The sequence below is a fragment of the Silurus meridionalis genome, chromosome 28 (genome assembly GCF_014805685.1).
Source record: "Silurus meridionalis isolate SWU-2019-XX chromosome 28, ASM1480568v1, whole genome shotgun sequence".
Classification (NCBI taxonomy): domain Eukaryota; kingdom Metazoa; phylum Chordata; class Actinopteri; order Siluriformes; family Siluridae; genus Silurus; species Silurus meridionalis.
Window position 1 is genome coordinate 15,262,362 of NC_060911.1, and position 12,552 is coordinate 15,274,913.

The 12,552-nt window shown below is 38.3% G+C and overlaps 2 protein-coding genes across 2 annotated transcripts; both read right to left on the reverse strand.

The window, feature by feature from the left end:
- Positions 1-586: 586 nt before the first annotated feature.
- On the reverse strand, positions 587-7,210 carry LOC124381637 (C-type mannose receptor 2-like). Its single transcript, XM_046843449.1, has 6 exons — positions 6,772-7,210; positions 3,447-3,500; positions 2,635-3,029; positions 1,493-1,834; positions 1,003-1,094; positions 587-867 (listed from the first exon to the last, which is right to left on the reverse strand). Exons 3-6 carry the CDS (start codon positions 2,966-2,968, stop codon positions 760-762), a joined length of 876 nt encoding a protein of 291 aa, XP_046699405.1. The 5' UTR covers positions 2,969-3,029; positions 3,447-3,500; positions 6,772-7,210; the 3' UTR covers positions 587-759.
- A 2,844-nt stretch (positions 7,211-10,054) lies between these two features.
- On the reverse strand, positions 10,055-12,419 carry LOC124381645. The gene is made up of 4 exons (XM_046843460.1): positions 12,230-12,419; positions 11,156-11,503; positions 10,829-10,920; positions 10,055-10,694 (listed from the first exon to the last, which is right to left on the reverse strand). The coding sequence occupies exons 1-4, from the start codon at positions 12,345-12,347 to the stop codon at positions 10,572-10,574; spliced, it is 681 nt and encodes a 226-aa protein (XP_046699416.1). The 5' UTR covers positions 12,348-12,419; the 3' UTR covers positions 10,055-10,571.
- Between the last annotated feature and the right edge of the window lie 133 nt (positions 12,420-12,552).

The window sequence follows — 12,552 nt, forward strand, 5'->3', positions numbered from 1 at the left end:
CCCTCCTCTGCTCATTCTATCACAGACACAGTGCTGTTTAAGTGCTAAATGACCTGTCTCTAGTTTCGGGTCTCTGATCAGGGCCGTGTCTCCTTGAATTAATTTGGTGCTTTCCTCTGCACAAGACAACAAGACAATAAATGCCTAATGCATGTCTTTCCCTCTCTCTTAGTTGTTCCCAAATAGTGTTCATTAGTCAGACAATTTCCCTCTGGATCACATAGTAGTTAAGGAACACTTGAGCTTTAAATGTTGCTTCAGCTTCTAAGTTTTAAAATGCTGAGGAAATTATGTGAATGTGATGTGTGAATGACAAACACCTATATATATAATAATACACAATATAAAATGCCTCAACCAAAAATAATACTAGTGTACCATGACCAGCCGAAAAAATGCTATAACAACGAAAAGAGTGACAAATGTGTTTTCTTTTTCTTTATAATGTATATTCATTACATATTGACTACAGAAAACAAAAAAATGGAAACCAAGAATATATTGCATTATATTGCAATTAATATTGCATTAAGAATATATTGCATTTAGTAAATGCTGTATAGCTTAAAATAGAAATAGTATTAATAGTGGAAAGTATATTATATTTTACATGTTTAAATGGGCACAGGTTGTTGAGTTGCATCATAATTTTCATAAATAAGATATAAATGATTGATAAATTACTACATAATTGATTTACTACAACAGTAAACATGTAACAGTAAACTATGTTCATTGTACATGTTCAACATTTAGGCATTACAGGCCATGCTTGTTTTTCTTATAGAAGATATTCCCATCTGGTTGCAACTTCCAGGACAGTGTGATGTTCTTGAACATGACATGTTCCTCCAGTTTCTTTTTCATCTGAAGATCAGATTCAGGATTGAATCATTAAAACATACAAGAACAATGATATTAGAGCAGCATTCTTGAGAATAACAAAAATGTGTGCAGGTGAGCAGTAAGAAAGTTGAAACTCACCAAATTTCAGGGACTCACCTGCTCTGAAATGGACGACTGCACAGCAGGATCAAACACACTTCCATCAGACTTCACCTGCAGCCTCAGTACCTGTTTTCTCACGGGGGAATCTACCGAATAAACACAAATTGTTCTTTTACTTTTTCCTATGTGCTAGTTCTGGAATCAAGCTTATAAAATCCTGTCATGCTCATATAAATTGAATGTAGAATCTTTATATTGAAGGCATTTTGTTTAAATAATTCATTTGTGGTATTTTGCTTTGTATCCTTCATATTAGGCATCATTTCAGTTATAAATAAGGCTGTTTGTGGTTTTTTTATGTTTGAGTTGTTTATAAGCAAAAACAGAACATTTTCTCAATAATTAAAACATTAATAGATTTATAATTATAGCACATATTTAGTTGTGATTTATTTGGATAAATTGAAGAAAGAAAATACATAAATACAATATTTTAAAGTGAACTTTTTTTTCATATGAGTAACCGGTATTTACTGTTACTTACTGGTGTAACAGAAGAAATAGTACTGAGAAGTGCACAGTTCATCAACGTACAGCCCTTTATAGAATGCTCCACAGTTATCTGAGCCATGCAAATTATTGGGTTGTGCAGAATTCCATGGGAGGTTTAAAGTGTTGGTGCTGTTTAACCACTTCCACGTCTCTCTGTACAGCCCAAACCAGGATTCCCCCTGGATATTTATCACCTGTGTTATGAAGTCATTATCTGAGCTGTTAAGAGAGCTGGGGAGGTCTGTGTGATGTGTTCGGCAGTAAGTCTGAGCTTCAGTCCAGTTTAGCAGAGGACTAGCCACACCGATAAACCTGTCAGCACCACTGAGATTATCTGAAGAAAAAAATATATATATATTAGTGCGGTAAAAATGTTAACTTTTTTCCAAATGTATTATGTTGCAGTCTGATACTACAGTTATTCAAATATATATATTTTATTTATATATATATATATATATATATATATATATATATATATATATATATAAATATAATATCCACACACACACATTCAGTATATCATCTTTTACATTTTTATTATTATTTCTTCTTCATTTTGTATTTTGAACTTCAGCAACCACTAACCTTCTAAGCACAAGTTAAGACCAGTTTCACCCGACAATTTTTTTCCATGAACCAGGGGAAAATAAATGTGCACCCTAAGCCACATACTGTACACCAACAGGCTTGTATCATGAAAATCACCTGTTGCAGTGAACCCATAACTTGGACATGAGACCTAATTTTTAATTTTTTTTATTGAACTTTCTTTTGGCTGACATTCTTGGAATCTTCTGCATGTCTCATCATTTGGTCTAATTTATTATTTCATAGAAAAAAAAAAAAACTACATCTTAAACAAGTGTGTGAAATTGGCTTGGATGAAAGAGGTCAAATTGAATATACCCTCTGCAGACAAAAAGTGAATGAAATGGAAATAAAATAAAAATGTAAAATGTAAATCGGAACAACCTGGTACCAAATGAACTACATTCCAGTACTGGTCTGCAAACTGGTGGTTGGGGACCCGAGTTAACGTTTAATTTCGTTGTTGTATGAAGAAAGGTGGAGGGAATTATTAATTCTTCCAAAATTAATCACATCACAATCTCGATAATGAGAAAGACTCACCGTCATAGCATATGAAAGGCTTAAGTCGTGAACACGGTTTATCAGACCAGTATCCAGTTGTATTCATTATTACACAACACGATTCTTGCCCAGCGTTATTATTCGGCTCTCCCGGTTTCCACTTCATAAAAATGCTGTTCTTTAGCAGGATGTCATTTAAGGACCAGCGCCAACTATTGACATCATCGTACAATCCGATCCAGGCATTGTTGGCCAGTTTTTGTCTTACTGCCTCTTTCTTAATTTGTAATAAATCGACATCATTGATGACTATTGCCAGGTCAGTGTACATCATCCTGCAGTAATTCTGTGCATCAGACCACGACTTCTTCATCAGGATCAGGTAATAATTGCGTGAAATCTCTTGCGGGACGGATCGTCGATTAGTATAAGACCTGTTGGCGATAATCTGTTATAGATTATTTAAAACATTTTTGATATCATACAGCATGCACTGGAAGAACTTTACAGATGAAGTTCACCACAAATGAGAGTTAAAACCAAATAAAACCACAAAAGAAATTCAGAAAAAGGTCAAAGGAGAATACTGAAGGTCAAATTAGCAGCAAGTTTAAAAGAAAACAGACAAAAAAACGAGCTTTTTGAATGTATCAGTAATGTTTTTAACTATAAGACTGGAAGATTGTGCTGATAAATAAAATCATGTAGAAGTAAAACACATGGAAAAATATATATTTTGAAATACTTCAATGATTATGAGAGTTAGATATGAATGATAATGTGGTGTGCATGACAACTCTGAATATGGGCCCTGTGTGTGTGTGTGTGTGTGTGTTTAGAAATACACTTACCATTGAGATAAAGGATGAGAAAAAGTCTCTTCATCATGGATAAACACGTGGTCACTGTGGGGTTAAAATGAGTTATTAAAACATTTAACATTCTTAAATGTCTACGGTGCTTAAATAAGCATCTATCTATCTATCTATCTATCTATCTATCTATCTATCTATCTATCTATCTATCTCTCTCTCTCTCTCTCTCTCTCTCTCTCTCTCTCTCTCTCTCATTGTAGCACATGTCGACTTTTAAACCAATGGCATGTAGGCATGTAATTTTATAAGTTTAATATATAAAATTATAAAATAAAGACTCCCAACACCAAACCATACCTTAGCTCTGAAATCTGCTGCTGTTTTTATAAAGTCTTCACTTTAAGTTTTTACTGCCTAAATACTTCAACTAGACACCTTGTCATTTCTTTACACAAATCACTTGTGTTCAAAATATGCACATAAAACAAATTCGGAGTATTTACATCAGGCAGAGACTCATTTCCATTCTGAATGTGACAGGGTAGAACGCCCCTGTGTGTTGCTGCTGTAATGCCCAACTGGTAGTTAATTAGATGTTTAATTGGTGGTAGTATTTAAATGCTTATAAAGGAAGCGCAGAAAGGTCCGTTAATAGCTGCCCTTTCCTGTTGTCGAGTTTGTTTCCGATGCCGTGGAGTCCTTTCGCAGTTTTTCTTTGTTAATTTGGAGAGTTTCTCAGGATAGAAATTTAATTCTCAAAACTACATGTTCAACCTCCACATCATTTAGTCATTTGTGCTCATCATTCATGTCATCCAAGTTGGCGGCATGGCAGTAGCTCGCAGCGGCCGCTCCGTACCCAAAATGGTGCTACTTTCAGTTTGTAGCCCGCCTTACGCAACACATGGACGTCGGAGCAACCGGTGTACCTTTGTACAACCCCAATACGCTCAAAGAACTCAGAAATAACCCAAACAACACAATAAATGATGATCTGTGGCAGAAGCTACGTGACCTCGGCGTGCTCCGAGAACCAGACATCCAGACCCCGGCGTCGCCTGCAGCGGATGGACAGAGGAGGGGGAATCGAATGCGCTGCGTGGGACGCGGAAGCGTGGAAAGCGAGCGGGTGCTAATCCTAGGCTAAAAGCTAACCCTAGCCGGCCCGCTCTACCATCTCTACTGTTGGCAAATGTCTGCTCCCTGGACAATAAATTGGACTACTTCAGACTCCAACAAGCTACTTGGCGTAAGGACACTGCTGCGTTTTTGTGTTCACTGAGACGTGGCTGAGTGATGGAGTTCCGGACGGCACCATTCAGCTGGACGGGCTAGCCGTGTTTCGTGCCGACAGAAATGCAGCTCTGTGCGGTAAGACTCGCGGCAGCGGTCTTTGTGTTTACATCAAGACAGAATGATGTAAGAACTCTGTGCTTGTTTCTACCTACTGCTCATCGCTGCTGGAGTTTATTGTTGTGAGATGTAGACCTTTTTATTTATCCCGGGAATTCACCACCGCTATTGTGCTCGGAGTGTACATACCACCTTGCGCTAATGCTAAGGAATCGCTCAACATGCTCTATGGGACCATTAGCAAACTTCAAAACACACACCCTGACGGATTGTTTATTGTCACCAGAGATTTTAATCACAAATCTCAGGACTGTGCTTCCCAAATTTCATCAGAATGTGGACTTCGCAACCAGAGGAGAAAACACGCTGGATGTTGTTTACACAAACAAACTTTTTTCTAAACAACAAAGAATTTGGCTGTATTATCCCGACTCTATGACTAGGGAAGGATCCAAATCAATAACCCCTTGCCTCAGGAGGGTGCATAATTCTTGCTTTAGGACTAAAGCCTGTTCGGGTCCCACCAGGGTGGGACACAACCTGTTGAACCGAAGAGGAGAGGACGAGAATTAAATCAAGTAGTCCCTCTCTAATGTACGCAGGACCCACAAGATACGTCTGCCATCTCTTCCCAAGCTGCCAGGAAATCCCTAAAGGGAACCAGTCTCCCAAGGCTGACCTCTGATCCTCGCAGATCGGCTGGAGCAGTGCCCTGTAGCCGTGGGAACCTCCTGAGAGGTGGCGGATCTCCTCCATCCAGGCCAGGAGGAGCCACCGGGGCATTCAGAAGGAAAGCCCTGTCCCTGTCGGGATCTTCGCTCACAGGGTGAGCAACAGAAGCTATTCTAGAGCTGACAGGGACCGACCTACAACCTGCGCCGTACCTTGGCGACCCTGAGGGTTAGGTTGCAGCACGATGTAACTAGTAATAGTCAGCCCCAGAGCTGAAACCTTTGCCATCTCTCATAGCAGGTCAGCCTAGTATGCCTGCAACACAATCATCGTGTGGAGGCAAACCCCATCCCAACCTGTCCCTGCGTAATCCCTACCTACTAGAGCCGAAGTGGCTTTTGTAGACAATACCGAAACATTCCGTGATGCATCACCTGGGGAGAGATAGCCATTGCCAGTGTCTCATTAACCCTGTACATCTCTCCATAACCGCACTCCCTGAACCCTACTATAGTCGTGTATAGCGATGCAGGGGAAAGTACGGGCCGCATCTGGGGTCTCCCAGTACCTAGACACCTCGATGTGTGGGTCAGGAAAAACCGGTAGGCCCCGGGGGGATACTGTGCCACGGGGCGCTGGAAAAGCTAATCCAGCTTGCTGGGAACGCTTTGCTTCTGCTACTCATCGAGCCAAGCTATTACTAGTTTAGTGACAGCCCATATCTCTACCTCCAGGAGCTTCTTGAACAACACAGGCTGTGAGGAGTCTGTGGGCTTGCTAGCATCTGAACAATTTACCTCCTCGGAGGAAGAAATCCGAAGCATTTTGCATTTAAAGCTCATGGCTGCACAGATTCACACACACAGCGCTTACATGAACAACAGAAGCTAATGTCGATACCATCGCTAAGCCGTTTTGGAGCTTCCTGGTTTACGCGACGTCACCCACCGATGATGTTACGACTTGCCTATTGGCCAGATTTTACACGTGATTCAGAGCGTTCCCAAAGCGTTTTGACGCAGCTCGAGATCCTGAAAGGAAACAGTTTTTTTAACCAACTAAAACAAAATGAACCCCCCCCATCTTATTAAAGTGTACACAATAGCATGGCTATGAACCCTGGATCTTCAGAGCAGTAACCCTGAGCTACCACCTCAGGGTATTAGTGAACTATTATAACTTCAGAAGTAATCAGACCTCGTCTAAAAATAATAAATTCCCCCATTAGAAATGGTTATGCACATTATCATGTAAGCTGCAGTTATCACACCCGTAACTGAAGAACCTGACCTTGATCCCTGTCAGATGTCCAACCATAGGCCAAGATTAAACCTACCTTTTATCTTCAAGATCCTGGAAAACCTTGTAGCACAGCAGTACTGCTCATATCTGCATTACAGCATGCGTAATAGTGTATGCACAAAATTTTCTCCGGTTCTTCCTCTGTGGTATGGGCCAGGACATTCAGGATATGCTTGCTGAGAATCATCTCATATCACAAATATAAGAAATACGATGTCTTTTCACAATGCAGAAAAAAAAATAGTTTGTGGTTTTGTTAGTTGATGTTAAGAGTCCTACAACCTGAAGATTTCACCACATCACCCCTATCTCATCCACTTTACATTGGCTTTGAATCACAGATCAAATTTGGTTACAAACATTTGTTTAGTCACACCTTTGTGTGAATAGTTTTGCTTAATGTAAAGGTATGGAGAGTTCAAGAGTATCACTCGCAGTCTTAATGTTTAATTCATGCTAAAATTGTGGATGAGAGTCTTAAAGATTTTTGTGTGTGTGTGTGTGTGTGTGTGTGCAATTGAGCACAGGTGAACTCAATCACATGGTTACTGAAAGCAGTTATTATGGGAGTGCGCTGGCAAATTTAGACTGTGGCAGCCATATTTGGAGGCAGAGGTGGCTGCTAGGATTTGGAGTCTCTCAGGGGCAGCGATCTGATGCTTTTCCTCCATTACACTCTTCTCCTGTGGAAAGGATACAGTATCTCACAAAAGTACATTTCAGCAACCATTATAGTATCTTCTCAAGGGACAATACTATAGAAATTAAAACGGATATATTTTAGAGGAGTCAATGTGCAACTTGTATAGCAGTACAGATTTACTGTCCTCTTACATTAACTCAACATACAGCAATTATTGTCTAAATAGCTGCCAACAAAAGTGAGTACACCCTAAGTAATAACTTCTCTAGGTTACATATGTAACTGCAGGGACGCCGGCAGTGTGACAAGGGGACGCAGCATCTCGTTCTCTCAGTTACCCCTTAAACTCCTCATGGATGGAGCTCTGGAATGGACATCAGGGGACAGACCGGATCCTCAATGCTGTGCCCCCTTTAGGGGCCACAGCCACAACCTCCACAGCTCTGATTTGGCATGTTTTACACTGAATAACTCAACCAGGCTTGGGACCAGCACCAAGAGTGCACTGGCTTGTGCAACACTAATGGCTGGGTTCATACAAACCCACTTCAAAGCTTGCAAAAATTGCACTTAAAATTGTTAAGATTCCTTTAATTAAAACCAACTAGTTTGATATTTATATCCTTTCTCCTTTTTGAACTACACTACAATCCCCCCACCGACTCCCCGCTCTTAACAAATAACTCAGTACAGTTTACTCTAAGTAAATTATACATGAGCTACATTTTATTTTTAATTGAGTAGATTTTTAGACCAGTAACTTTACTTGTCCTTATGTAAAATCTTATTTAAGTAACAGTACTTTTACTTGAGTAGAGTATTTTATTACTTTTTCACTTCTGGTGAAGAGACTTGTTTACTTGCATGGTATGTTGTAGTGTGGTTTTGGAACATGTAAAATACGAATGTAAAATACATGTTGTGGATCGTAGCAACTGCCATCAGTACTGCAGTTATGATTATTAATTAAATAACATTTAGTTGATGTAAATGCTATAAATGTAATTACACTCACTATGGTTCAATATAAAATAATTATTGATAAAATAATGCAGTTATAACAACTACAAAATAGTGACAAAAGTTTCTTTTTTTTTTTTAAACAGACCTTATTATGTAGATTTTTATTGACTGGAGAAAACAAAAAATTAAACCAACTTAATAATATATTGCATTTAATAAATGTTATATAGCTAAAAAATTAAATTGCAGAAATATTGGAAAGCATATTATATTGACATTTTCAAAGTGCACATTTTATAATGCATACAATTCTAAATGCCTTAGAGAAGGACCACCCCTATCTCATCCACTTTACATTGGCTTTGAATCACAGATCAAATTTGGTTGAAAACATTTGTTTAGTCACACCTTTGTGTGAATAATTTTGCTTAATGTAAAAGTCTGGAGCGGTCAAGGATATCACTCACTCTCTTAATCAATGTTTAATTCATGCTCAAATTTTGGATAAGAGTCTCTCACAGATTTAGTGTGTGTGTAAATGAGCACAGGTGAACTCAATCACATGGTTACTGAAAGCAGTGATTATGGGAGTGCTCTCAGTGATCTCAGACTTTGGCAGCCATATTTGGAGGCAGAGGTGGCTTCTAGGATGTGGAGTCTCTCAGGGGCAGAAAGCTGATGCATTTCTTTCATTACAATGTTGTCCTGATGAAAGGATACACTGTCTCACATAAGTGAGTACATTTCAGCAACCATTATAGTATCTTCACAGGGGACAAAACTATAGAAATTCAACTTATTTATAATTTTTTATAATAACTTATTTATAAAGAGATTCCTTCAATTAAAAACAACTAGTTTGAGATTTATATCCCTTGTCCTTTTTGAACTACACTACAATCCCCCACCCGACTGTTGCTCTTAAAAAAATAACTCAGTAAATTTTACTCTAAGTAAATTATACATGAGCTACTTTTTACTTTTAATTGAGTAGATTTTTAGACCAGTAACTTTACTTGTCCTTACGTAAAATCTTATTTAAGTAACTTATATTTAAGAACGGCAGCTGTACTTACTGTACACATACGACTGTGTGGCCACTTCCAACTCCATCACCATCATCAAGTTTGCTGATGACACTGTTGTGGTGGGCCTGATCTCCAACAACGACGAGACGGCCTACCTACAGGGGGTTAAAAACCTGGAGAGATGGTTCCAGGAGAACCTTCTCCTGAATGTCATCAAGACTAAGGAGTTGATCGTGGACTTCAGCACGAAGCAGTAGCAGTCATACCAACCGCTAAAACGAAAACGAAAGCGATTGAACCAGGGGCCAAAACTCAAAACACACTTGAGGTCGTGGCCCAAACAGGACAAACATTTATTGAACACACTAAAACAAAATGTTTTTTTTTTTTTACATAAATATGAATAAAAACAGACAGGAATATTATTCCAGAATTAATCAACTTAAACTTTAATATAATAATTTAATATTTTGCTCTCCATAAAAATATCTCCAGTCAAACACCAGACGTCTCACAGCTTCATCATGCAGCTCTTCAGAAACTCTCCCTCAGTAAATAACCTGCTGATGAGACTCTGATTTCTCCTCTGTTTTCACACCAGCTTCACTTTGTGATTTTGCTCTGGTGAAAAACATCTGCTGAAATGTCAGATTCTTCTTTAACTCTTCTACTTTCTGGATCTTCTCCTCTGCATTCAGGTTTTTCAGCTTCTCCTGATGTTTTGTCTCGTAGTTCCGTCTCAGATTCAATTCCTTAATTACAGTCACATTCGTTTCACTAATAACACACGTCCATCTAATCAGAAACCCATCTGTTTTGAAAGGCGCTGTTTCACAATAACTGTACAATAGGGTTAAATACATCAACAGAAGCTCGACTTGATTGACGCTGGAATGTTCTCAGGTAGTCTAGTGTTCAGTAAGGCAGCTGAAGCGCGGCATTATGGGATCTGTAGTTTGTGTTATCAGCGCTTCATATCGCGGCACATTAATAACAATAATAATAGATCTATATAAAGCTAAAAGCTAAAAATTAGAAATTGCACAATAGTGGAAAGTATATAATATTTGAAATGTTCAAATACACACAGGTTGTTAAGTTGCATCATCATTTTCAAAAATTAAATATAAATGATTTACTACATAATTGATTTACTACAACAGTAAACATGTAACAGTAAACTATGTTCATTGTACATGTTCAACATTTAGGCATTACAGGCCGTGCTTTTTTTTTCTTATAGAAGATATTCCCATCTGGTTGCAACTTCCAGGACAGTGTGATGTTCTTGAACATGACATGTTCCTCCAGTTTCTTTTTCATCTGAAGATCAGATTCAGGATTTAATCATTAAAACATACAAGAAAATGATATTAGAGCAGCATTCTTGAGAATAACTAAAATGTGTGCAGGTGAGCAGTAAGAAAGTGGAAACTCACCAAATTTCAGGGACTCACCTGCTCTAAAATGGACGACTGCACAGCAGGATCAAACACACTTCCATCAGACTTCACCTGCAGCCTCATCACCTGTTTTCTCACGGGGGAATCTACAAAATAAACACATACATTGTTCTTTCCCATTTTCTTTTACTTGGAATTTTTCTTATGTGGTTGTTCTGAAATGAAGCCAATAAAATCCAGTCATGTTCATAAAATTTATGCTGCATTTGTGGTATTTTGTTTTGTGAACTTTAATCCTTCATATTAGGCATCATTTCAATTATGAATAAGGCTGTTTGTGGTTTTAGTTCATTTGAGTAACAGGTATTTACTGTTACTTACTGGTGTAACAGAAGAAATAGTACTGAGAAGTGCATGGGTCATCAATCAGGGAATACAGCCCTTTATAGAATGCTCCACAGTTATCTGAGCCATAGTAATTATTGGGTTGTCCATTATACCATGGGAGGTTTGAAGTCTTGGTGTTGTTTAACCACTTCCACGTCTCTCTGTACAGCCCAAACCAGGAATCCCCCTGGATAGTCGTCACCTGTGTTATGAAGTCATTATCTGAGCTGGTAAGAGAGCTGGAGAAGTCTGTGTGATGTGTTCGGCAGTAAGTCTGAGCTCCAGCCCAGTTTAGCAGAGGACTAGCCACACCGATAAACCTGTCAGCTCCACTGAGATTATCTGGGAATAAGAATAAAAAAATTAATAAAAAAAAAAATATATATATATATATATATATATATATATATATATATATATATATATATATATACATATATCCACACACATTCAGTATATCATCTTTTGCATTTTTTATTATTACTTTTTCATTTTTATTTTGAACTTCAGCAACCACAAACCTTTTAAGCAGAAGTTAAGACCAGTTTCACCTGACAATTTTTTTCCATGAACCAAGAGAAAATCAGTGTGCACCCTGAACCACACACTGTATACCAACAGGCTTAGATCCTGAGAATCACCTGTTGCAGTGACCCCATAACTTGAACATGAGACTTTTAATTTTTCTATTAAATTGAACTTTCCTTTTTTTTGATGACATTCTTGGAATCTTAGTGCTTGCTTATGGTCTAATGTATTATTTCATAGATTAAAAAAACTACAGCTGAAACAAGTGTGGGAAATTCGCTTGGATGAAAGAGATCAAATTGTATTTACCCTCTGCAGACCACAAACAGTTAATAAAAAGGAAATTAAAATAAAAATGTAATTTTTAAATCTGAGCAACCTGGTACCAAATGAACTACATTCCAGTACTGGTCTGCAAACTGGTGCTTGGGGACCCCTGAGTTACAGTACAATTTTATTGTTGTATGAAGAAAGGTTGAGGGAATGATTAAGGCCTCCAAAACTAGTCACATCACAATCTCGATAATGAGAAAGACTCACCGTCGTAGCATATGAAAGGCTTTAGATCTGCACATGGTTTATCAGCCCAGTATCCAGTTGTATTCATTATTACACAACACGATTCTTCCCCATAGTTATTATTCGGCTCTCCAGGCATCCAATTGGTAAAAATGCTGTTCTTCAGCAGGACCTCATTTAAGGACCAGCGCCAACTATTGACATCATTGTACAATCCGATCCAGGCAGATGTGGCCAGTTTTTGTCTTGCTGACTCTTTCTTAAATTGTAAAGAATCAACATCAGTGATGATGATTGCCAGGTCAGTGTACATCATCCTGCAGTAATTCTGTGCATTAGACCAC

What these genes read in the sequence shown, in the direction of transcription:
- LOC124381645 (XM_046843460.1), bottom strand. Translation starts at nt 12,347, where the DNA reads ATGCCTGGAGAGCCGAATAATAACTATGGGGAAGAATCGTGTTGTGTA. An exon ending in GCCTTTCATATGCTACGACG is followed by an intron (nt 11,504 to 12,229) that starts GTGAGTCTTTCT and finishes TCTTATTCCCAG; the next exon opens with ATAATCTCAGTGGAGCTGAC. An exon ending in AGTCGTCCATTTTAGAGCAG is followed by an intron (nt 10,695 to 10,828) that starts GTGAGTCCCTGA and finishes TCTGATCTTCAG; the next exon opens with ATGAAAAAGAAACTGGAGGA.
- LOC124381637 (XM_046843449.1), bottom strand. Translation starts at nt 2,968, where the DNA reads ATGAAGAAGTCGTGGTCTGATGCACAGAATTACTGCAGGATGATGTAC. An exon ending in GCCTTTCATATGCTATGACG is followed by an intron (nt 1,835 to 2,634) that starts GTGAGTCTTTCT and finishes TTTTTTCTTCAG; the next exon opens with ATAATCTCAGTGGTGCTGAC. An exon ending in AGTCGTCCATTTCAGAGCAG is followed by an intron (nt 868 to 1,002) that starts GTGAGTCCCTGA and finishes TCTGATCTTCAG; the next exon opens with ATGAAAAAGAAACTGGAGGA.